This window comes from Phoenix dactylifera, chromosome 7 (assembly GCF_009389715.1).
Source record: "Phoenix dactylifera cultivar Barhee BC4 chromosome 7, palm_55x_up_171113_PBpolish2nd_filt_p, whole genome shotgun sequence".
NCBI classification, from domain to species: Eukaryota; Viridiplantae; Streptophyta; class Magnoliopsida; order Arecales; family Arecaceae; genus Phoenix; species Phoenix dactylifera.
The window spans coordinates 9,068,790-9,094,664 of record NC_052398.1 but is presented as its reverse complement, the minus strand read 5'-3'; the positions used below and the strand labels follow the sequence as shown (position 1 = coordinate 9,094,664).

At 42.5% G+C, this 25,875-nt stretch overlaps 1 protein-coding gene and 1 long non-coding RNA gene across 2 annotated transcripts; both read left to right on the top strand.

Annotated features, from left to right (window-relative positions):
- The first annotated feature begins 1,539 nt into the window (after positions 1 to 1,539).
- LOC120111346 lies at positions 1,540 to 3,410 on the top strand. The gene is made up of 2 exons (XR_005512539.1): positions 1,540 to 2,495; positions 2,579 to 3,410. It is a non-coding gene; the product is annotated as an uncharacterized LOC120111346 (long non-coding RNA).
- A 3,052-nt stretch (positions 3,411 to 6,462) lies between these two features.
- On the top strand, positions 6,463 to 16,118 carry LOC120111345. Its single transcript, XM_039128215.1, has 2 exons — positions 6,463 to 6,705; positions 15,612 to 16,118. Exons 1-2 carry the CDS (start codon positions 6,667 to 6,669, stop codon positions 15,972 to 15,974), a joined length of 402 nt encoding a protein of 133 aa, XP_038984143.1. The 5' UTR covers positions 6,463 to 6,666; the 3' UTR covers positions 15,975 to 16,118.
- Positions 16,119 to 25,875: the final 9,757 nt, after the last annotated feature.

The window sequence follows — 25,875 nt, the reverse complement described above, 5'->3', positions numbered from 1 at the left end:
CTCCTAAGCGAGGAGACCTTGGTGAACATCGGCCCGAGCTCGGCATGCCCTGAGGGTAAGGGCGGTTGTATTGCTCCCCCTTCATTTCGTTGTCTTTTATTTTTCTCCCGCTTTTCTATACCTTTGTTTTTTAGAGCTAGTCTGAGACTTGAAATTTTTTCTTTTTCAGAGATTGCAGGGATGGTGTCCAGCAACGAGGCCCTTCTCGCCAGGTACAATAAGAGGGCAGCCGAAGCAGGTGAAGCTCGCCCCATGCCTAAGAAGAGGCTTAGGCTGGCCTCGACCTCTGCTTCGATGGAGGTTGAAGATCTTGAGGCCGAGGCCTCCCAGCTCGTTCGGAAGAACAGCCGGAAGAAAGTTAGGGAGCCTAGATTGGAAGAGGCTCCCCCTGCCGAGCGCGCAACCCCCTCCGAGGCTATAGGGGAACCAACGGCCTGCGCTTGCCCGCCCTCAAGCCCTTCTAAAGTCCGCAAGATCATCCATTTGCGGTGCTCGGGACCCGATCCGGGCAGTGGTCTCGGGGTTCCGAGTTCTTCTCATGCTCCTCTGCCGAGCTCTTCGAGGCCCGACATCCCTAGCTCTTCAGGGGTTGGGGGTCGCCCTGAGAGGAGGCCCTACTCCCCCACTTGGCTGGTCTTTGAGGACGATTCAACCCTCCATAACAGTGACGTTGCCTGCGAGGTCGTCCGCTGCGCGCAGCTTCCAGCCGACCAAGCCGAGCTCAAAGCAGGTGAGATCGACAGTTTTATTGAACAGACCTACTGTTCCGCTGTCCGGGTAAGCTTTTCTCATGCTTTCATTTTTATATCCTTCTAAATTTTTAACCTCGGCTAACTTTTATTTCTTTTTCTTACAGCACCTCCACGAGATTGACATGTTAGCCTCTGCGGCGGATGACTACCAAAACCAGGCCCGAAGGAGTTAGAGAGGACGGGAGGTCGCGGAGAAGAAGCTCGCCGAGGGCGAGGCCAGGTGGAAGGAATCCACCACGAGGGCGGAGGCCCTCGAGTCCGAGCTCAAACTCAAGGCCGAGTGCCTTGAGGAGGAGGAAGCCTCACACACCCTCACCAGGTTGATGCTCCGTGCTACCGAGGCGCACCTGGCCGACGCCCAGTCTGAGCTCGCTGGGCAAAAATACGAGGTGGGGATCCTCCGCCTGAAGATCGAGCAGCTCGAGGCTCGAGAGAAGGCGGTGGAGGATGCTTGGAACACGGTGCAAATTTTCTGCGAGTCGGTCGAGTACCAAGAGGAGCTCGAGGAAGAAGCAGTTGATGGGCTCATCCATGGCTTCAAGGACTTCCGGACCCAGGTGCTGAGGCTTTGCCCCAAGCTTGACTTTAGCAATCTTCAGCCTTGTCTTTTTGGGGCCGCTAGATAAGTGCTAAATAATGAATAAATTTATCTATTTTACATAGCACTTATTATTATTTTTATGCACATATTTTAAATATAAACAAAAAAAAATGTGTTTCCCTTCATCATTGCATTTTAATAAATTATTCGATAATTCGAGTTTGATTTAATTATTTTTGGGTCGAATTCACTGTATGCAGGTCGGGTCAAACCCATCATCTGACTCATAATCATGAAGCCTGATCACGCTAGAGCACACATGGTAGCCATCCCGAATGACACATGCCAAAGTACATGGGCTTTCAAAAGTAAGAAGAATTATGAACGCATGGATGGCAGGATTACTTTGCAAACAAACATGCATCCAATCATGATCCAGCATTTCCACTTCTCCGTGATACAACCCATGCATCCCAGCTCATTTTCTTATCCAGCATCTACATCCAACTTCATGTTATCTTCCACATCCAACAAACATTCCTCTGTTTCGGGATTAATTCCAGCAGAATGTCACTCTCCCTCCTATGTCCAAAGAACTCAAATGACTCCATCACACTGCACCATTTCACAAGCAATCAGAGTCGACTCCACATCATTTGGAGTCGACTCCAAGATCAACTGCATCCCATCAAATTCTTCCCTTCTCCTTATGTGTTCACTCATTCCAACTCTTTTTCCACATGATCCTATTTTAATAAAATCCCTTCAAGTATTTGTTTCTCATATCTCAAAGTATACCATCTAGTTGCACGGATCCCAAAGACTCAACCCATCCTCATCCTTGTTCCATCTCTAAACACAACCCCGAACTCCTCTCCGTTAACAAAACCAACTAAACTTCCCAGCTCTCTTCCCTCTTCCGAACCAAGCAATCATCCGAGATCTTCCCAACATTATCTCCCCTGTTCCACGTCATTTCCAAAGAATAGAACCGCTTCCACCTGTGATGAATCCCAGCCTTCATCCCGTTACTAATCATCCTTATCCCATGGCCAGCCGCATTCCCAAGCGTTATGGATTGATTCCATCCACCACGAATGAGTTCCAAGCGTTAACGCTTCCAGCTCAACCTCAAATCCCAACTTCATGGCTTCCGATTCTTCTTCCCAGACTTCACGGAAACAGATTCTCCCAGCTCACAGGTCATCTTTTCTTCAAACCGAATCATTCCCAGATTCTTCCTTGCGCCCGTGTTCATCTGCATCTCCCCAATTTCTTCCACTAGATCCTACGCTTATCCTGTTCGGATTGGTTCCATCTTCACGGGATAAACTCAAATCCTAAAATTCCCTGTTCCGCATGAGAACCAGCAACCACCCTCTTCTCCCGCGATGCAGATCAAACTTCAACAGCATCCTCCCCTGTTACGTGTATCAACCGATGCCTTCATCACCCACGTCGCATCCCCTGCTCCGCTAGATCTTAGCCAAGATAGATGCAAATCCAAGCTTCCCAGCATCCGGATTAACTTCATCACCCACAGATTCCTCCTCTTCCCCTGTTTCGGAACAGAGCTTCAGTAATCCGCGAGGTGTCCATGAGTCCCCTAGCCGCGAGCTTCTTCCACGTAGTCCATCCCGTGGCCGCAGATCAAGCAACTTCCCTGAACCAGACCTCATCCTGATACGATCAAGTTCAGCCATCCACAGATAAAGTCTCGCTTCCAATCTACTCCCACGTCCGGATACTCCGCAAGCTTCTTCTAGATTCTTCACGTTCGCGAATAACAGCCAGCCACCATCCGTGATTCAAGGCTCCTTCCCTCCATGTCTGCAGCCTCTCTCCCATTTGCGATCAGCCTCCATCGACCACAGATCATCCCAATCTTCTTCCGGATAAGCTCCAGTCCCAGCAACCTCCTGCGTCTTTTCCGTGATTCATCGTCATCTCCTCTCAACCGGGAATGGAGAGAGAGGTGGGCAGCCTATAAAAGGGGCCACGCATGAAATAGAGAATTCATTCCTCCTTCCCCACCGGGGGGGGGGGGCAATCCCTTCTTCCTCACCGAAGGGAGTCGGCTGATCATCTTCTCAGAGGGCGGGGAGAAGCCAAGTTCCCACGAAAAAAAAAAGAGAGAAAAGAGAAGGAGAGAATACTTTGTGATATTTTGGGAATAGAGAGAGTGGGATGGAAGGAAAAGATTTTTATATGAAGATGGAAGCCTGTTGCTGTGCTGCTACTGCCGTCTACCATTCCATGGAAGGCTGATCTTCTCACTAGGGCCGGATGCAGCCCTGATAAAGGGCCAAGGGTTTTATATTTTGATTTCTATTCTTGGAGTTGTATAAACCTTATTTTGCTTCTAATGAATATTTTATTTCATCTCATATTTAATTTCTGTAATTTTAAATATGACGTTTATACAATTGTTCTTCATGATCACTAGGTAAATATAAGATAGTCCATGCTTAAGGAAGATGCGATGTGCTGCCACCTTAGATTAGGGTAGACATTTCATGCTAACTAAAGATGGATTATGCCTAAATTACTTTTGTGAATTTCTATTTAAATGCTTATTAGGCTTGTAGCCAATTTGCATGTTTATCCAAGAATAAATTAAAATATAATTAATCCTTGTTCCGATGTTAGTGGTGAATTCCTTGCCCTAGTGAGAAGATCAGCCCTGCATGGAGTTGGAGATGGCAGCAGCAGCACAGCAGCGGGCTCCCATCTCTCCCTCTTGCGATTCCCTTGAGAACGACTCCTTTTTAACTCTTATGGGAAGTCATTCCCAAAATAACCAAAAATCTTCTCTCCCTTCTTTGTTTCTTTCTTCCCGTGGGATTTGGCCTGTGAGAGCTTGGGACCAGCCGGCTCCCTAACATAAAAATAATAATAAGTGCTATGTAAAATAGATAAATTTATTCATTATTCAGCACTTACACTACCAGAAAACACGCGTATAGTGACGGAAAATTAGTGACGGACCGTTATCAGTTACTATTTGTGACGGATTAGTGACCGACAGAAATTTGGTCACCGTGGTGTAAACTTAGTGACCGTTTAGTGACAGACCGGTCACAGAATGCGCGGGTAGGATGGGCGCCAAACCTTAGTGACCATCATAGTGACGGGGTATCTGTCAGCAATATGATAACCAAAATTGCAACCAGACAGTGACAAATGCAGCCGTCACAAATATAGTAACCCTAGTATTTATAAATTTTTAAAAGATTATTTTTGGCAGTAACAGATTATTGACAAAAATTTCTGTCACCAAATTTAATTTTTAATTCTAAAAATATTAAAAATATTATTTTTGAGTAAACCTAAATTAAAAGAAAAGATAAAAGGAGGAATATCCAAAATGAAACTAAAGTGTGCCCGCCGTTCCGCCCAAATTTCTTCGATAATCCAAATTCCAATCGCTCTCTATAAAACTCAAATTTCTTCTTCTCATTTTAAAATCTCATGGTGTCGGCCATGACCCATTTGCACCCCTATTGCAAGTTTCCTGCTTTATAGAATTTTTTTACCATGCTTTATAGTTCAAAAATATTTTTGCCTTGCAAGTCCCGTCCAATCAGCCTTATAAATAAAAAATAATTTGATATGAAATTTGGCTTGCAAACCGATTTAGCCCAAATCAGCCTTAGATATACAATTTGGCTTGCAAACCGACTTAACAAAAATCCTAACCTTTGGGTCCTTCCCTTCCCTTCCCTTCCCTTCCCCTCCCTCGCTGAGAGCCGCCGCCGCCCCCCCCCCCCCCACTCCCTTGCCCCCCCTCCCTCGCTGAGAGCCGTCGCCGCCCTCCCTCGCTGAGAGCCGCCGCCGCACCCCCTCGCTGAGAGCCGCCGCCGCACCCCCCCTCCCTCGCTGAGAGCCGCCGCTGCCTCCCCTCCCTCGCTGAGAGCCGCCGCCGCCGGCCCCCCTCCCTCGCTGAGAGCCGCCGCCGCCGCCGCCCCCGCCCCCCCTTTTCCCTCGCTGAGAGCCTGATAGCCGCCTCCTCTCGGTGTCGTCGCCTCTTCAACGACCGGCCGGCGGCTCTTCGCGTCCTTCTCCCCCGGACGGCAACCTCCGCGGCTCCGGTCATCGACTCACAGTCACCGGTAAGAGTTTTCTCCTCCTCCTCCTCCTCTTCAAGCTCGATCCCGGTAGATTTTGCCCAAGCCCGGAGAGAGAAAGAGAGAGAGAGAGAGAGGTGGTGGGGCAGCGAGAGAGCTCGGAACAGTGGGAGAGTGGGGAGTGGGGACAGTGGTTTTGTTTTGGGTGGAGACGGGAGACAGAGAAAGAGAGGAGGGATTTTTTTTTTTTTTTTTTGCTAAAATAGACGAAAGAAACTTTGATATATCTGAGTAGCTGCTTTTATTATGATACTTGGACACATCACTTGGTTGGGTAAATCATGATACCGGCACTGTGTCGAATTTACTGTTGCTAAAATAGACAAAAATAATGTTGTACTTGAGGAGCTCCTTAATATTATGCATTTTTATTCTGACACATTTGTTAGTCCTACCAATGATTTGCATATATTTAGACTGCTTCACTGATTATTGTTTTGCTATGATCTATTAAAAGTTGAAACCGCCACTTGGATGGATTTTTACAGCTTTTCAACTCTTATTTTGATGATTTATACTAGTCCTTTTACCAGCCTTTCATCGGTGGTCCTAAAAATTTGGTTCAATAGTCATTTTTGCAGCTCATGTATAGTAGCAGTTACCAGAAAGCCACCACCCCCAGCCTCAAAAGACTTTTAAATATATTTGGATGAGTGCAGTCTGCAACTATAACGTTCTGACTAGATGTTGTAATTTTGCAATTTTATTCACTGATTTCCTTAGCGCACTTTCTGCAATAATGATACCACTGCCATTTGTATGTTGATTAAACATATGTTTCCCGAGAGGAGGGATTTTTCATCCCTTCTCTTTTTTGGTTTTGGTATGTATGTATGTAGGTGTTCTTCTGGTTAGTAAATGCATCTATTTGTTACTCTGCTGATAGAATTAGAATTTTCAAAATTTTAATTGCTACTTTGATTTATGTTCTCCTTGTTGTCCATTTGCAGTCCAACTTGCTTGAGTGGAGAGACTTGTCTAAAATAAGCTCTGTTTAAAAAAATCTTAAACCCATTTTTTATAAACTGTGGAGGATCAATCACATTTGTCAATCATGACGAACGATTGGTACATATCTTTATTCAATTAGATTTCTATAATAATTTTTATATTATTGTTCAATCATCTTAAATTAGCCCATTATATGTTAATGAATTTTTTCTTTTCTCTTTTGTAGAAATTAAAGTTAGGTAGGGAGCCAACAATAGTTGAATCTTTTAATCGGACGCATAAGACAAAGCAAGGCATGGGAGGATATGTAGATAAGAGAAGTGAAGTTGTCATGGTAAGTATAATTTTTTTATGATTCATAAATATTATTGAGCTTGCTCATGTTTATCTCTTGTTTGATCCATGTTCGTCCGATTCCTGTCTAACTAAAAATATGCTAGACAGATCGTTGTTAGAACCGATGAACAAAGCTTAATTTAATTTTACTCTTACCTGTTCTACTCGAAGAATAGTGGTTGTAAGAGGTCGATCCACAGGGAGGCGGTTGGAGTTGCATAAAAATTAGAACATTCACTCGGATTCAAAATCGATTTTTGAATGATAAAGGAAAAACATTATGTCGGGGATGTTGATATGATTTTCTAATTGAAACTAACTAAAAGAAAGATACTTAGATTCGAAAAGCATTTATTTAATTAATCAAAGAAAAGCTTTGGCATAAATAAAAATGGATGAAAACAAGAAGAAACTGCATAAAGGAAAATTTAATGTATTGCATAAAAAGAAGAAAGATTAAAGAATTTGAGGAACGGAAATTAAAAACAACAGAAATTAAAAACTTTAGTATAAATAAAACTCTCTATTAAAATAAAACTAAAAACCCCAAAACAACATGCTCTCAATTAAAATTCAAAGTCAAAACACATTGCTCTCAATTAAAATTCCAACTACAAACAACACATTACTCTTAATTGAAAAACAAAAAAAACAAAAAGCTAAAAACTAAAAAAAAAAGAAAAAAGAAACACAATGCTCTGTTTTCAATGAAGTTGAAAACAGAGCACAACACTCTCTCTTTCATTGAAAACAGAGCACAACACTCTCTCTTCTCTCCCCTGTTCCGCCTTGAACAAGCCGACCACCACCCGCTTCCTTGCGCCCCTTGGACCCGCCGGCTCCCACCAAGCCGAGGACTCCCCCCTCCTGCCGAGAGCTCCCCTATTTATAGATCGCCCGAGCCTTGAAGCCGGCGATGGATCAAAACGGTCGCGGGTCTTCGGGAATTTGCCGGGACACGGAGCGGACGCTGAAGATGTCTCGAATCCGGAAGGGGGACAGGTAATTGCTGGGGCGCCGGATGCTCGCAAATGGTTGGATTAATAGAGCTGGCCGCTGGGATCACGGACTCGGGAAGAAGGGCTGTCCGCGGGATCACTTGGGGGGTGCTGCGGGATCGACGGAAGGAGAAACGGATGCTGGGAGCGACGCGGACGGAAGCTGGAATCCTTGGATGCGGAAGCTTGATCCGTGGAGGGGGTGATTCACGGAATGAGCTGGGAGGGTGGATTCGGGAAGGGAGGACGTCTCGAACGGCCGGATCCTTGGATGCATCATGGGCGGAAGGAGAGGCGGGATGAGATGCGGTGGGGACACGCTGGAATGGAAGTCAGTCTGGGATGCGGGCGTTGCTGGTAGTGACGTGGAGGTGGAGGCTACCGTGGGATCGTCCGGCTTGGATCACGGGAGAGGGGCTGGCCACGGAACCGTTGCTGGATGAGCTGGGAGGTTTGCTGATTTGGGAAGGAGCTGGGACACGGACGTGGGACGATGGAAGAGTCGGATCACGGGCGTGAATCTGACGGTTGGCTGGATCGGGCGTGGTGGTGTGAGATGCTCGCTTGATTATTTTGGAAGAGGGGCTGAAGCCGGAGGAGCCGATCTGGATCATTGGATGTGAATACGGAGATGCTCGTGATGTTGTGGTGTATCGCGGGATGAAGTCAGGATGTGCAGGCCCTGGAAGATGCTGGCTTGACTTGAGCTCGGGCTGCCAGGCATTGGGCTCAAACCTAATGTTAATTGGTTTCTTGGATTACTGCACTCAAACACAAATACAACATTAATTAGTTAATTTTATTATTAATTATTAATTATAATGCTAATTAAAATAGTCTGACCATTGCACTTTTGTGCTCTCATCACACCCCCCAACCAGCTTATTGCTAGTCTCTAGCAATTTAGTGCAGAAATGAGAGTGCAAAAGTATTAATTATTATATATATACATGAACTAAGATAAATACTCACTTTCGTAGAGCATTACGATTGCACTTAGCATGTGCAACAAGCCTTTAAACCCCTAGGTTACCCTAGTGGACGAGTGTTGTCTCGTGAGGGTTTGCAGTGAAGTTACCCACAAACTTCATCAGTTAGGGATTTTCAATTTTTAACTCGAAATTTGAATAAGTATTACTGTATGAAATTAGAATTGCAAGGACAATAGAGACTTGTTGTTATCATATTTAAACAGACTCTAATTCAAGTTTCATTACACCCAATCTATCTGCTAACAAGTCAAGAATGTAGTGAGGTGCAAGATAGTATCATATAAATGAGTGGCTTTTACTTACTTCCAACATGATTACTCCATTTTTCAAGACTTTCTAGAGTTAAATGGTAATGAACACCCCGGATTTATTTATTCTCTTTTTTTTTTTCAGACTAAATGCTAAGAAGAATGACTTGTGCAATATCTAGCCTTATTAAACTTTCTAGCAACCCATATAGCGAGTGTTAGGCCAATGACTCCCGATCCAGATGGCTCAGGGCACTAGGTGTAGAGACACCCTAACAGGCTTAATAACTCAAGTTAACTAGGCTTCAAGGCCAAATTAGTCACTCAGAGTTTAATCTCAATCATCCTCACCTTTTTACGCGAACACTCGCTGCTTGCCAGGCAAGAGGCCCGGTTACTCAGTGAGAAGACTTAAAATAAACTCATTATTTTTATTTTATTTTATCTCTTTTTTTTTTTGATTAGGGTATTCATCACACATATAACTTTAAATTATCCCGAAGATTAAAAGTATTCATATTAGTTGCAAGTATACATACCCCACTATTCATGTGCTTACGTGTTGGTATTAAATCATCTTGTATCATGTTAGCAGAAGATAGGTGGGACGAAAACTCAAGCTAGAACTGCTATCATATTCCTTAACTCAAAGCTATTGTCAACGCAATTCCTAGTTTGTACAGCCAAAGAGATTAGAGTTTGAGTTAAAAATTTGAAATCCCTTTTTAAAAAAATAAGAAAAATAAAAAAATAATTTAATTTAATTTTTTTTAATTTTAATATTTTTTTTAATTGCATCAAAAATATTCTCTCCCCCACACCTAAATCTAACATTGTCCTCAATGTGAAAGAAAATTTAAAACAGTAATAGGATAGAGGAGAAGTTACCTGATATGGGTAGGTAAAGTGACAATAGGGGCAAAAATCACAAACCTGCAATTTTTTTTTTTTTTGAAAATATTTACATGTTGGGTTGCCTCCCAAGAGCGCTAAGTTTTATGTCTTCAGCCAGACAAAATGTAAATCCCCATTTTTTTTCAACCATTATCTAAGAATGGTTTTGGAAGAGTCCAAGGAAGAACAGTTGGCTGGTGACGATCTATGCTTATAAGAGGAACAGAACTAGGGGGTGCATGCTCGACCACTTCCTCAGAATGGGCAAGGTAAGCTTCTAAAGGGTCCTTATTATAAGTTTGTAAGAAAGTCTCCTGAACCAGACTTTCAATCATGTCAACTTCATTGATTTCTTTGTCGTCTGGTGGTTGTTTACTTATATTAAAGACATTAAGTTCGACTTTCATATTGCCAAAAGATAACTTCAGCATCCCATTCCGACAATTGATCACAGCATTTGCTGTGGCTAAGAAGGGTCTACCTAAAATTATAGGTATGTGATTGTCTGGATGTATTACAGGTTCGGTCTCAAGGATAACGAAGTCCACAGGATAGTAAAACTCATTTACTTTCACTATTACATCCTCTACAATCCCCTTGGGGTACTTCACTGTCCTATCTGCTAAGGAAAGGGTAATATTTGTAGGCTTTAATTCCCCCAAACCTAACTTTTGGTACACATAGTAGGGAAGTAGATTCACACTGGCTCCTAAATCTAATAGGGCTCTCTGGATGATCGTCTCTCCTATTTTTATTTCAATGGTGGGGCAACCAGGATCTTTGAATTTCGGGGCAATCTGTTGTTGAATGAGAGATGAGGCTTGTGCAGCCATAACAGCTTGCCTAGGAATGCTGGTTTTTCTTTTGACCGTGGTGAGGTCTTTCAAGAATTTTGTATAGGAGGGAATTTGTCTTATGGCATCGAGAAAAGGTATATTTATCCGAACAGTTTTAAAGACTTCCATGATTTCATCAAAGTTAGATTGTTTCTTGGAGTCCTGAAGTCTACTGGGAAAGGGAACCTTAGGTTTGTATGTTTCTATGGGTTCTTTCTTTTTGTTTGATTTATCCTGTTCTTGACCCTTCTTCTGAATAGGGTTCTTATCGGATTCAGTTTTATTTTCTTTTTCATGTTCAGGAAGTTGGACTTTATTGTCCACTTGCTTGCCAGACCTTAAAGTGGTAATCGCCTGGACTTCATAGGTCGGATTTCCATTAGAATTGATTTGATACTGACCTATCTGACCTTGATTTTGTTGTCTACTAGGGTTAGGCACTGGTTGACTAGGTAGTTCACCTTTCTTCCTATCTCCTAGAGAGTTAGCTATTTGGCTCAGGCTAACCTCAAGTTTTGCAATTGCTTGCGCATGGAATTGGTTAGTCTGAGCTTGGGCTGTATTGGTCTGTTGTTGTTGTTTGATAAAATCTTGTTGTTGTTTCATCATATTAGCCATCATGGTTTCTAATTGTGAAGGTTGCTGTGGGATAGGGGCATTATAAGGCGGTACAGATGGAACCAAAGGTTGGTTCATTTGTGGTGGACCTATCCTGGGGAAGTTGTTTTGAAAACCTGGTGGACCACTTTGATGCTGAATAGGTTCATTTTGCTTGTATGAGAAATTTGGGTGGAACCTATTATCAGGGTGGTAAACTGGGCTGAACGAGTTGGGAGTGGGCTTCTTAAAGGCACTATATGAATTTAGAGCATTTGCTTGCTCGGCCTTTATGATGGGCAGATTAGGGCAGCACTCCACTAGATGCTCCGGACTGTTACACAAGACACACAAACTATATGACTCGTGTTCCACTTTCATGATGGGATTTGACTCTTTGTATGAACTCGAACTAGTGGAAACAGTAAAAGCATCAAACTTTTTACTTAAATTGTTCATCCCATTCACTAGGTTGGATATAACATTTTTGAGTTCTGGGTCTGTTTTCATTTCATAATTACCTGGTTTTCTAGACCCGAACTCATCTCTATTTACTTCCTCACCATAGCTGCTCCAATTTTGGGCGTTCTCGGCTAAGTCAACAAGAAATTCATAGGCTTGATCCGGGGTTTGGTTCATGAACCTACCCTTGTGCATGGACTCAATCATGTTTCTATGTGCCGGAGTTAGTCCTTTATAAAAGAAATGTACTAGATCAGCCTTGTCAAGCCCATGGTGCGGGCATTTGACTAACAGATCATGGAATCTTTCCCAAAGTTGGGAAAATTCCTCCTCATATTTTTCTCTAAAAGTTCTGATGGCATCCTTAATTTTTTCAGTTTTTACCATGGGATAGAACTTAGCCATGAACTTCCTAGACAACTGTTCCCATGATGTGATGGAATTTGAAGCAAGGGAATACAGCCATGCAGCAGCACGATCTTCTAAAGTCATGGGAAACAATCTTAATTTAATACCCTCTTCATCTAAGTTTTGATTTCTAAATGTTTGACAGATTGTCAAAAACTTGTTTAGATGAATATAGGGTTGTTCACTCTCGAACCCATGAAACTTGGGTAACATGTTTATTGTTGCAGCCCGAATCTCGAATTGGGCTGTATTATTAATTGGTAATACTATGCAAGTAGGGGGACTAGCGGATGCGGGTGCAAACAATTCATTTAGGGTTCTAATGTGTTCACCCATTGTAGAGATCGACGGTTGGTTTACAGTTCGCAGGTTGTGATGAAAAGTTCTTTCAATCTCAGGATCAAATGGGGTTAACTTATCCCTTAATGACCTTCTACCATGCATACATTTTCCACAACTTAATTAGATTCGACTCCTACAATGAACGAAATCCTAAGAGAAGAGAAGGGCTAGACACAGATGACCACAACCAACACCACACAACAATTTGACCCTATTAGTCTTAGAACTAAGTGAGGTTTAGCAGCTTCTTAAATCTAGTTGCACAGAGATTTATCAGGTTAAAAAGTTCCTGAAATTCTCTCTAGATTAGACAGCTCCTAATCTCCCTTTCAGATTAAGCTTGAGCTTACCAGTTAAGTGATCCAGTAACCAGTGACCAGGAAAGTCCCGGGGTGTGCAGTGGTGCTAGAAGGGATACACCGATACCACAATACCCGTAACAGTTCTCACTGTTGTAAAACTTTCCTAGACATCACCAATTACTAAATCCTCACTGGAGTAGCTTTCAGCCGCTTCTTTCCAAGAGCCTAATTGAGCTCGAAAACCCTAAGGCCAACGTCTAATTTGATTTTAATTTAATTTAGCTTAGGATAAGTATGCAAGGTGGTGATTTTTGGGCTAAGGACAGGTAATGACTTTCCGACCTTATCTTTTAATGGATTTTGCCCTTAATTACTTTATGCAAATGCTTAATACTAAATGCAGCAAATAATCAATATTTTTTAAAGTTTATGCAATGTCATTAGGTTGTATTGATTAAATGAGCAAGCAATTTTTTATTTTTCTTATTTTTATTTTTTGTTAATTTTTTTTTAATATATAACAATAACTTGAATGTAAACTAAACACAATCCTTATGCGTCAATCAATCTCCGAATGCCCGTTGAATAAGCTCTGGAGATTACTCCGTGAGGAGTCCCAATAGAGGTATGATAACCTCGGAGGATTGCACCCTATCAATTACTAGCAAAAATAATAATTTTTTTTATATTTTTTTGATTTAATTAAAAAAATTTTTTCTTTTTAAACTTCAAATTTTGAATCTCAGAATTCGAATTTTGAATTTAAAAAATTTTTGAATGTTTGCATTTTTTTTAATTTTAATTTTTTTTTGAATTTTAAATTTCGAATTTCAAATTTCAGAATTTAATAACTACGAAATTATTAACTAGAAATTATCAAAATAAGAAAAATTAATAAAAATAAAAATAAAAACTTACTACCGGAGTACGTTCACTCCGGGCATCCAAAATTTGATTTGATCTTCGTGATCGTTCTTGCTTCTCGATTTGCCTCTCCAGTAACGGCGCCAAAATTCTGTTCGTCCGATTCCTGTCTAACTAAAAATATGCTAGACAGATCGTTGTTAGAACCGACGAACAAAGCTTAATTTAATTTTACTCTTACCTGTTCTACTCGAAGAATAGTGGTTGTAAGAGGTCGATCCACAGGGAGGCGGTTGGAGTTGCATAAAAATTAGAACATTCACTCGGATTCAAAATCGATTTTTGAATGATAAAGGAAAAACATTATGTCGGGGATGTTGATATGATTTTCTAATTGAAACTAACTACAAGAAAGATACTTAGATTCGAAAAGCATTTATTTAATTAATCAAAGAAAAGCTTTGGCATAAATAAAAATGGATGAAAACAAGAAGAAACTGCATAAAGGAAAATTTAATGTATTGCATAAAAAGAAGAAAGATTAAAGAATTTGAGGAACGGAAATTAAAAACAACAGAAATTAAAAACTTTAGTATAAATAAAACTCTCTATTAAAATAAAACTAAAAACCCCAAAACAACATGCTCTCAATTAAAATTCAAAGTCAAAACACATTGCTCTCAATTAAAATTCCAACTACAAACAACACATTACTCTTAATTGAAAAACAAAAAAAACAAAAAGCTAAAAACTAAAAAAAAAAGAAAAAAGAAACACAATGCTCTGTTTTCAATGAAGTTGAAAACAGAGCACAACACTCTCTCTTCTCTCCCCTGTTCCGCCTTGAACAAGCCGACCACCACCCGCTTCCTTGCGCCCCTTGGACCCGCCGGCTCCCACCAAGCCGAGGACTCCCCCCTCCTGCCGAGAGCTCCCCTATTTATAGATCGCCCGAGCCTTGAAGCCGGCGATGGATCAAAACGGTCGCGGGTCTTCGGGAATTTGCCGGGACACGGAGCGGACGCTGAAGATGTCTCGAATCCGGAAGGGGGACAGGTAATTGCTGGGGCGCCGGATGCTCGCAAATGGTTGGATTAATAGAGCTGGCCGCTGGGATCACGGACTCGGGAAGAAGGGCTGTCCGCGGGATCACTTGGGGGGTGCTGCGGGATCGACGGAAGGAGAAACGGATGCTGGGAGCGACGCGGACGGAAGCTGGAATCCTTGGATGCGGAAGCTTGATCCGTGGAGGGGGTGATTCACGGAATGAGCTGGGAGGGTGGATTCGGGAAGGGAGGACGTCTCGAACGGCCGGATCCTTGGATGCATCATGGGCGGAAGGAGAGGCGGGATGAGATGCGGTGGGGACACGCTGGAATGGAAGTCAGTCTGGGATGCGGGCGTTGCTGGTAGTGACGTGGAGGTGGAGGCTACCGTGGGATCGTCCGGCTTGGATCACGGGAGAGGGGCTGGCCACGGAACCGTTGCTGGATGAGCTGGGAGGTTTGCTGATTTGGGAAGGAGCTGGGACACGGACGTGGGACGATGGAAGAGTCGGATCACGGGCGTGAATCTGACGGTTGGCTGGATCGGGCGTGGTGGTGTGAGATGCTCGCTTGATTATTTTGGAAGAGGGGCTGAAGCCGGAGGAGCCGATCTGGATCATTGAATGTGAATACGGAGATGCTCGTGATGTTGTGGTGTATCGCGGGATGAAGTCAGGATGTGCAGGCCCTAGAAGATGCTGGCTTGACTTGAGCTCGGGCTGCCGGGCATTGGGCTCAAACCTAATGTTAATTGGTTTCTTGGATTACTGCACTCAAACACAAATACAACATTAATTAGTTAATTTTATTATTAATTATTAATTATAATGCTAATTAAAATAGTCTGACCATTGCACTTTTGTGCTCTCATCAATCCACCATAATGTTTTTCTCTTCTTTTAAATCAACTTGCAGGCAAAGTATTCAGCTGAATACTCCAAAAAATATGGTGATGCCTCCACCTCAGATGCTCCTCCACGTGATTATGACTTGTGGTTTGAGGCAACTGGTGTCCCAACTCATGGCCATGTCTATGGCTTTAATCCCCTAGAGGATCTCACTGGAATTATTGGGCAATCATCATCTGCTTCCACCTCTACAGGTCAAGCTCCAGAGCTGTACACTCATGAAGACCTTCTACGTATTCTTGAGCAGGAAAAGAAAAAATGGCAAGAGGAGGTTCTTCAAAAGATGAGAGAAGAGATTGGCTTTGGACCAAGGCATGCAGATCGGGGGAGTAATGGTGATTCTGGTTCTGCTGATCATGCTTCATTATAATTGTTTTTGCCTTAGATGATAGGTCTTTGCATTCCTAGGAGGAATGAAATCTCTGTTGATCTTTATTACATATTTTTAGACTTTGATTTTGATGGATTCAGGACATGTTGATGCCAATTTTGAATGACATTTAAAATGACTTTTGCGTAATGTTGAATGCCTTTGCTATTAATGATATTACTATTATTATTATTATGTGCCAATCAATGTACCAAATGTACCAGGTTATTAGATTGTGATCGGTGACCAAATTTTGGTTACTAAATTGTTTACCAAGTATTGTGACGAGCAGTCATAAACTTAGTGACAGGATTTTGGTCAATAAAAATTGATTTTGCTCAGCACGTTTGTAACCAATTAGTGACCGTAAACTTATCACTAGGTCAGTGACGGGATTAATGACAAATGTAGTGACAAAATGTGTGATCATGTCTGTGACGACTAAATCTGTCACTAAAGGTCGTGACAGATTAGTGACCAAACTTGTGACCGCATTCTGTGACAAAATCAGTGACCAAGTTACCTTCGTCACTAACTCCGCAACTGGATAGTGACGGGAAATACATAATTTCTTAAATATTTAATTCTTGAATTTGTAACGGCTTAGTGACGGCGGTTCTGTCACGGAGGTTAGTGACGGAAATCGCCGCCGTCACTGAGAATTTAGTGACGCGTGTTTTTGTAACCAAGTCAGTGACGGGAGCTCCGGTCACAAATTCCATATTAGTAACCGGAAACACGGTATAGTGACGGGAATCTCCGTCACTATACGCGTGTTTTCTGGTAGTGTTATCACCGCTGAGGACGACGCAGACAAGGCTGTTGATTATGATAGCGCTCCTGATAGTCCCGCCCCTGTAGCCATTGGGGCCGAGATCGAGGCGGCTCCTGAGATCAAAGCTAAGATGGTTCCGGAGGCCGTCCGCAAGATTCCACCTGAGGTGGCACTAGAGTTTGCCCTCGAAGCGGCTCTTGAGGCTTCCTCCAGCAGGCAATGGGGTCGGCGCCGAGGCCTCCACTTCAGGGGCAACTTGAAATTTTGCTGCTTTCTTTCTTTGTTATTGTTGTTTGTAAACGAGGTCGGCCGCTAGATCCATTATTCGGCTAAACGGGCCGACTTCATAGTCAGTTTCTTTGCATTAAGCCTCAGGGCTCTTCATCAATAAAGAACACATTTTCTTCAATTCTCTTGTATCTTTGAGCTTGTCTCTTGTGTTTTCGACGAATCCTTTGTCTTCGATTGCTTGGGTAGGACTTCGCGCGTCATCCACTTTCGAATGTGATTCCGGCATTTTTTAAAGAATTTCACTAAGTCTTCAGGCTCGAATCTAGTTGTAGTGTGGGTCGAGGCTGGGCCACTATTCGGCTGTTAAAACCATAAGCTTTTTTAGGCTTGAGTGTCCTTCAATCCGTAGAATTTGCCTTAGGCATCTCGAACTGTAGTCGGATTTCCGTTCAGTAGTACCCGAGGTCGAGGGAGCTTTGGCTCGCGGTCGATGCAGCGGGGCATCCCGAGCTTGGTCAGGACGTCATTAGGTAGTACCCGAGGTTGAGGGAGACTTGGCTTGTGGTCGACACAGCGGGGCGTCCCGAGCTTAGTCGGAACGTCATTAGGTAGTACCCGAGGTCGAGGAAGAGTTGGCTCGCGGTCGATGCAGCGGGGCATCCCAAGCTTGGTCAGAACGTCATTAGGTAGTGCTCGAGGTCGAGGGAGACTTGGCTCGCGGTCGACGCAACAGGACGTCCCGAGCTTAGTCGGGACGTCATTAGGTCTGACTTGAGATATTTCAAGAACATCCTGGGATTCACAAGCAGATCGCCATTAGAAGAGATTTCGAATGGTTAGGAGAAATTTTTGAGGAATGCATTATTGGCTGGATTTTCAAACATTGGAGACTCATGAAAAGGGGTTTTATTGATAATACATCCTGAGGTTCTCGAAGTGCTAACTTTGGGGAATGAGGGTTCCGTCGAGGGATTCCAACTTGTATGCTTCGGGTCGTTGGATCCAAGCGACTCGATATAGTCCTTTCCAATTCGAGGCAAGTTTTCCTTGCTCCGTAGGTCGAGAGGCTTCGGCTTTTCTCAGGACGAGATCACCCACTTTGAAGAGCTTGACCTTCACTCTAGAGTTGTAATATTGGCCGCTTTCTGTTGATATCTCGCCATACGAACTCGAGCGGCTTTTCTTATTTCTTCGAGGAGATCTAGATTGTTTTGGAGTCGCGGTGAATTCGAAGCTGCATCATAGCTCTCCACACTTGGCGATGGAAGCCCTATCTCTAAAAGGATGACCGCTTCCGTTCCATAGGCTAGATTGAATGGAGTTTCGCCGGTAGGGATTCAGAATGTGGTTCTGTAGGCCCAGAGGACATTGTAAAGGTCTTCGACCTATTGCCCTTTAGATCGTTCGAGTCTAGCTTTAAGTCCTTGAAGGATTGTTCGGTTTGTCACCTCCATTTCTTCATTAGTCTGGGGATGAGCGATCGAGGTGAAACGATGGTCGATGCCGAGCTCGGAGCAGAATTTTCTGAAGCGGGCATTATCAAACTGTCGGCCGTTGTCGGATATAAGGATGCGGGGGAGCCCAAACCTGCAAATTATCGATTTTTAGATGAAATCTCGCATCTTTGGCTCGGTGATTTGGGCCACTGACTCAGCTTCGACCCACTTGGTGAAATAATCGATGGAGACAATGAGAAACTTTCTTTGTCCGGTAGCTTGGGGGAATGGTCCTAAGATGTCGATCCCCCATTGGGCTAATGGCCAGGGGGCACTGATTGAGGTCAGTGGAATTGAGGGTCGGTGTTGAATGTTAGTGTTCCTCTGGCATCGGTCACATTTTTGAACGAAGCTTGCGGCGTCTTTTTGAAGCGTAGGCCAGTAGTATCCTTGGCGTAGAATTTTGTAGGCCAAGATCCGACTTCTTAGGTGGTTTCCGCAAATCCTCTCATGAACTTCTCGCATGGCGTAATCCACCTCCGAGGGGTGGAGGCATTTGAGGAGAGGAGACGTGAAGGAACTGCGGTAGAGCTTGCCTTCGTACAAGAGGTATCGGAAAGCCTGGCGCTTCGTACAGAATGGCTCCAAATCACTCTCTAACGGCTAGTTTTCGAATGGAACCACTTAAATAGCCAGAGTGAACAGTAGTAAAAAAAAGAGAGCTATTCCATCTAAGCATTAAAGCATTTCAACCACCAAGAGCTTCCATTGAGTAAATCCAAGAAAAAGAAGGAAGAAGTGCATTCAACTCAAATCTGAAAGTGATTCCTTCGCATTCAAGGCTCTACTACTGACCTCCATCATTCGGCACATTCAAGAGGAGACTCAGAAATCGAGATGCCCCCACTTTTCTATCTAAAATCTGTTTGAGGGCTTCTAACTCTACTTTGCTTATATTATTCTCACACTTGATTTTTAGAAACTTTCTCTGTGAATTCCCAAACTTTGTTTTTCTTACTTGATTCAATCAAGAGATTGAATTAAGGGTTGTAAGGTTTGTTGGTGAGCCAAAGATAAAACCAACGGTGTAAGGTTATGGTTGGTGAACCGAAAAAAACCAACTGGGTTTGATTGTGAACCCGGAAAAACAATCGAGTGGTTCTAGTCGGTGAGCTTATGAAAATCGACCGAGTTCGTTGTAATCTCGTGAAAACAACAAGTTGGGTTGTGAGCTTGTAAAACAACCGGCTGTAATCTGAGGGATTATAGTAAACTCCCAAGTGTGGCTTGGGGAGTGGACGTAGGAGCAAGAGTTGGCTCCGAACCACTATAAATCTTTTGTGTTTGTATTGCTTCATGTCTCTTTCATTCTCTTCACTCACTGCATCTAGTAATCTAGCTAATTCGCTTGCAATAGATTTAGTTAATTACTCATCATATTTTTAATTGATCAATATTTAATTAAAACCCAATTCACCCCCCCTCCTCTTGGGTTGTCTCCTTGGGCAACGAGTGGTATAAGAGCAGGTGCTCTCATATCGATTGCTGTTCCAATCCTTAAAAAGAATAAAAGATTAAGATGACAATCCTTTTTGGATCTTCTCTTAGTGAGGGGCAATCCACCAATAGGCCTCCATTGTTCAATGGTGCTAACTATACCTATTGGAAGGCTAGAATGAGAATTTATCCAAGCCCAAGATTATGATGTTTCGAGCATCATAATTAATGGACACATATTCCTTCTATCTATGTTGATAACATTGCTATACCCAAGCTTGAAAGAGATTGGGATGATAATGATAGAAGGAAGGCACAACTAAATGCCAAAGTAATGAATGTTTTTTATTGTGCCTTGGACCCTAATAAATTCAATAGAATCTCTACTTGTAATTCTGCAAAATAGATATGGGATAGACTTGAAGTGACCCACGAGGGCACAAATCAAGTCAAAGAATCTAAAATTAACATACTAGTTCACAAATATGAACTATTCAAAATAGAGTCTAATGAAACCAATTTTTGCATGTTCACAAGATTTACTGATATTGTCAACGGCTTAAAAAGCCTTGGCAAAAGTTATACTAATAGTGATCTTGTCAGAAAAATTCTTCGCTCTTTACCAAGGTCATGGGAAGCCAAGGTCACGGCAATCCAAGAAGCAAAAGACTTGAATAAGCTGCCACTCGAGGAGCTTCTTGGGTCTCTAATGACGCATGAGTTCAAACAGATTTATGTAGATGATATTATTTTCGGTGCTACTAACAGTCATTTTTGCGAAGAATTTGCTGAATTAATGCAGAGTGAATTTGAGATGAGCATGATGGAAGAATTGAACTACTTCCTCGGACTTCAAATCAAACAATCTAAGAAAAAAATTTTTATCAATCAAGCTAAGTACATCAAGAAAATGCTAAAGAAATTTGATATAGATGGAAACAAGTCAATTGGCACTCCCATGAGCTCATCATGCAAACTAGACAAAGATGAACCAGATAAGTCAGTAGATCAAAAGCTGTATAGAGGTATGATCGGATCATTATTATATCTTACAGCAAGTAGACCTGATATCATATTTAGTGTATGCATGTGTGCTAGGTATTAATCGAATCCTAAGAAATCACACCTAATTACAGTTAAGAGAATTTTTAAATATCTAATAGAAACAAAAGACATAGGTTTATGGTACTCTAAAGAATCAAGCATTAACTTAATAGGGTACACTGATTCCGACTTCGCTAGTTGTAAACTTGATAGAAAAAGCACCAGCGGGTCATGTCAATTTTTAGGAGAGAACTTAATTTCATGGTTTAGCAAGAAACAAAACTCGGTTGCACTATCTATGGCGGAAGCCAAATATGTTGCTGCCGGAAGTTGTTGTGCTCAAATTTTATGGATCAAGCAACAACTTGAAGATTATGGCATTAAACAAGATAAGATTTTCATAAATTGTGACAATACAAGTACCATAAATCTAACTAAAAATCCAATTCAGCACTCAAGAACTAAACATATTGAGATAAGACATCACTTTATAAGCGATCATGTGTTAAATAGTGATGTGATGCTTGAATTTGTTTGTACTGATGATCAACTTGCTGATATATTCACAAAACCCTTGAGTGAAGATCGATTTTGTATTCTTAGAAGAGGGTTAGGAGTGATTGATCCATTCCTGTGATACTTTTCTCAAATTCATTGATTTTGATGATTAGCTTATGTTGGATATAGGATTTCACGTCTATGATCATCAAATCATTCCTTAAGTTCTAAAGATTTTCATATCTCTCTCTTTTGGAACGGAATTAACTGATATTTTGAGTATGTGCCAGAGTTCGAGTCGACTCAAATGAATTTAAGAGTCGACTCGTGGGCAAGTTGACTCATGCATATTCAGGAGTCGACTCGAGGTCGAGTCGACTTGAGGTCGAGTCGACTTGCGCTTTACTGGAGTCGACTTGAGGTTGTGAATCCATCTTTTAACCCTAATCAAAATGATTTTTTCCAAAAAAAAATTTCGGCCGCCACTGTTCCAAAAACCCTAGAGTCATCTCCTACCTCGTCTCCGACCTCTTTCTTCGTCCTTTCTCCATTGTTTCTTCCCTTTTTTCCGTATTTCCATTCTTGTTAGGTCAAAAATGCCTAGGAAAGCTGTCGTCCCTAGCCGGAAGAGACCTCACAGCGAGCGGCGCCGAGAGACGGTCGAAGGCGCGGAACGAACCCGTGAGGCCACCACCTCCGGTTCCTTCTCTGCCTAGGTCGATTCCCTCACGTCCGTGCGCCGGGAGGGTTGTCTCCATCGAGAGGAAGGTTAATTTCGACTTCCTCTCCCAGGAAGGGTTCACACTAGGGCATCACCTTAGGGCCCAAGGCTTAGATTATTTTTGTTCCCTTGACCTCCCTACATACCCAGGGTTAATTAAGAAATTCTATAGGACCGTCACACGGGGTGGCGGTGGTATTCAAGTGACCGTAGCAAATGTCTCTATTTCTATTTCGGAGGATCTCATTGCTCGAGTCCTCTACCTCTTTCGAGAGGGGATTGCTGCCACTCATCCCACCGATAGGACTGAGGCCCTTACGGCCATCCTAGGAAGACCACCTCAATCTCCTATAGAGGAGGTGTTTGCAAATCAGCTTTCAGCTAAAATGCGACTCCTCCTGAGTATCATTTCTAGGACCCTCTTTCTCAAGACCGGTAAGTTTGATTTCATTTCTAAAAAAGACCTAGCCTTGATGTTCTATATCCTACATGACATTCCCCTCAACTTTCCAAAACTCATTTACAGCTACATTTGTGAACCTCTAGACAAGCCTAGATTGAGTCTCCCCTACGGAATGCTTTTTACACTAATCTTTAGGGAGTTAGAAGTTTCTATCCCTGAGGGGGAACCCTCTCGCTCACTCAGATACACAGACCATATGGGTAAGGAGACTCTCCACCGAATGGGTTTCCACAAAGTGGAGGATACTTGGGTTAGGAAGTCATCCACATCCATACTATCTGAGCCTACTACTCATCACTCACCTACCTCTGACCATGATCAGGACCACTCCACAGATCCTTCCACCTTCCCATCCACAGCTGGCCCCTCATTCACTGTCAAGCCCTCGACCTCTGCTGGACCTTCCACAGTGCCACCACCTCAGCAGCCGCTAGAGATCAGGATTAGTCCTGAGCAGCTCCGAGAGTTGAGGGATGACATAGTGAGGGAGCTCAGAGGTACCACCAGTGCACCCTTTACTGACCTCACCCCCTCCACAGTAGCAGTATCTATGATGGTAGCTGAAGTTAAGAAGGAGCTATCCAGCTTGAGGAGTCTAGTACAGGGTCAGTACTTGAGCCTCACAGCTATTAAGAAAGACACGAAGCAAATGCAAGATTTTATAAGATCTGAGCTGCTAAGGCTAAATCAAGGAGCAGAAAGGCTTGCAAATGTAGTGATAGATAAGCTTGATACAATCAATGAAAGTGTAACCCAATTGACTCAGACTCAAGCTCAGGCGACTTCTAAGATAATTGCGCAACTGGGAACATCTATGAAGGGATGAGTTTGGTTTTGCAGGCTCAAAGGCGGAGTATGGGTGCTTCATATTCTTCTACCAGACGTCCTTAGATTTGTATTTTTATGTTATCATTTAAAGTCCTTTTGGTCTTTCAATCAATGTACTCAAATTTTGTAATCAATAAACTGAAGTCATTTTCTGAAAAATTGAGCATTGTGCCTTTTGTGTTATGACTTTGTGTATTATGTGCCTCTACGTTGATTCTTTGATACTTTACCTTTTTGCTATGATGACAAAAAGGAGGAGAAAATATGATACATTGAATGTAAAGGGAATCACTAAACAAGAACATTTTTAAGCAAAAAGAAAACCAAATATGATTTGTTCTCAGTGGAGAAAATAAGATATAATTGCAAGTAAACCAAATGTAATTTGTTATTAGTGGATTCGATACCTCGAGGTTCATTATTCCTCTGTTGGGGCTCCTCAAGGAGTAATCTCCAGAATCCATTCAATAAATATTCGGAGATTAGTTAAATCATATTAAAGAACAAATTGTCAGATTTTTTCTTCTCTAATTAAAAGAAATTTTAAAAAAAAACCTGAATAAAGTTCAAACAAAATAGAATGCAAATATTGAGGGGAAGAATCTGAAATTCTAAGAAAGCAAATTAATTAAAAGAATATAAGCCAAACAATTGAATGTATATTTTTGAAGGCTTATATAATTCCAAATAAAAGGGGGAGCTTTAATTTCAAAGTATACTGACTCATACCTTTTAATTTTGGATACACTAAATGACTAGACATTTGAATTCATTTCGAAACTTTACTACAATTTACTTTTTGATTGAGCAATTCACTTTACAAATACTCAATGTTTTGTCATCATCAAAAAGGAAGAGATTGTGGAGTGATTGAGTAAACCCCTATTTGATTTTGATGAGCTCAAAGCATTTGAGTATATTTTATGTTGTACTAATGAATTCAATCTAGTGTTTCAGGCAAATATGTGTGAATTTCGAGTTAAGTGCCTCAAGTTTTGGTTCAAAATAATTTGGATAAGTATTGGACTCAATTTGAACCAAAGTCTGCATTCCGAGTCGACTCCGGAAGATTACGAGTCAACTCCAAGTGGTTTAAAAGTTCTAGCACAAGCTCGAGTCGACTCCGGTACTCTACGAGTCGACTCCAACTGAGAACAGACAGAAAGACAGAAAGAAGAGTTTCAGACCCTGTCAGCGAGTCGACTCCAAAAGGTTTTGAGTCGACTCCGATGCTTGCCGAGTCGACTCCCGACGGTTCCGATTCGACTTCAAAGGATAACTCACAAAAAGACAGAACGATGGATTTTAGACCCTATTACCGAGTCAACTCCAGAAGGTTACAAGTCGACTCCGACGTTTGGTGAGTCGACTCCTAGTTATGTCCGAGTCGACTCCCAGAGGAAAGCAGTCTGAAAGGCAGAGAACCAATCTCAAAAACCCTGTAAACGAGTTGACTCCAAGAGTTCCAAAGCAGACCCCCAAGTCAGCCGAGTCGACTCCAACAAAGCGCAAGTCGACTCCGAGGCAGATCAGTTCAACAGACAAAGAATCGATCTTTCGGACTCTGAGAACAAGTCGTCTCCCGAAGATCTCGAGTCGCCTCTCAAGACAGCTGAGTCGACTCCAAGAAAACCCGAGTCAACTCGAGGAAGAAAAACAGAAAGATGGATTTCTGGAACCCTGAAAATGAGTCGACTCCTAAGTGCTCGAGTCATCTCCAGATGTTGGCGAGTCGACTCGAGGTTTGGTCCGAGTCGACTCCAGGACGGGACAAGCACGTTAATTCAAATCCTGAACAATGGGCGAGTCGTCTCCAGTAAAGCATGAGTCGACTCCAGCAACAGTCGAGTCGACTCCAGATCGCACGAGTCGACTCCGATCCCAATGGATACATTGTCAGGATGTGCAGACGGGACAGAACGGCTCCAAATCACTCTCTAACGGCTAGTTTTCGAATGGAACCACTTAAATAGCCAAAGTGAACAGTAGTAGAAAAAAAAGAGAGCTATTCCATCTAAGCATTAAAGCATTTCAACCACCAAGAGCTTCCGTTGAGTAAATCCAAAAAAAAGAAGGAAGACGTGCATTCAACTCAAATCTGAAAGTGCTTCCTTCGCATTCAAGGCTATACTACTGATTTCCATCATTCGGCACATTCAAGAGGAAACTCAGAAATAAAGAAGCCCCCACTTTCCCATCTAAAATCTGTTTGAGGGCTTCTAACTCTGCTTTGCTTATATTGTTCTCACACTTGCTTTTTAGAAACTTTCTTTGTGAATTCCCAAACTCTGTTTTTCTTACTTGATTCAATTAGGAGATTGAATCAAGGGTTGTAAGGTTTGTTGGTGAGCCAAAGATAAAACCAACGGTGTAAGGTTGTGGTTGGTGAACCGGAAAAAATCAATTGG

Coding starts and splice junctions, on each gene's coding strand:
- LOC120111345 (XM_039128215.1), top strand. CDS start 6,667: ATGGGAGGATATGTAGATAAGAGAAGTGAAGTTGTCATG. Junction 6,706..15,611: donor AGAGAAGTGAAGTTGTCATG/GTAAGTATAATT, acceptor ATCAACTTGCAG/GCAAAGTATTCAGCTGAATA.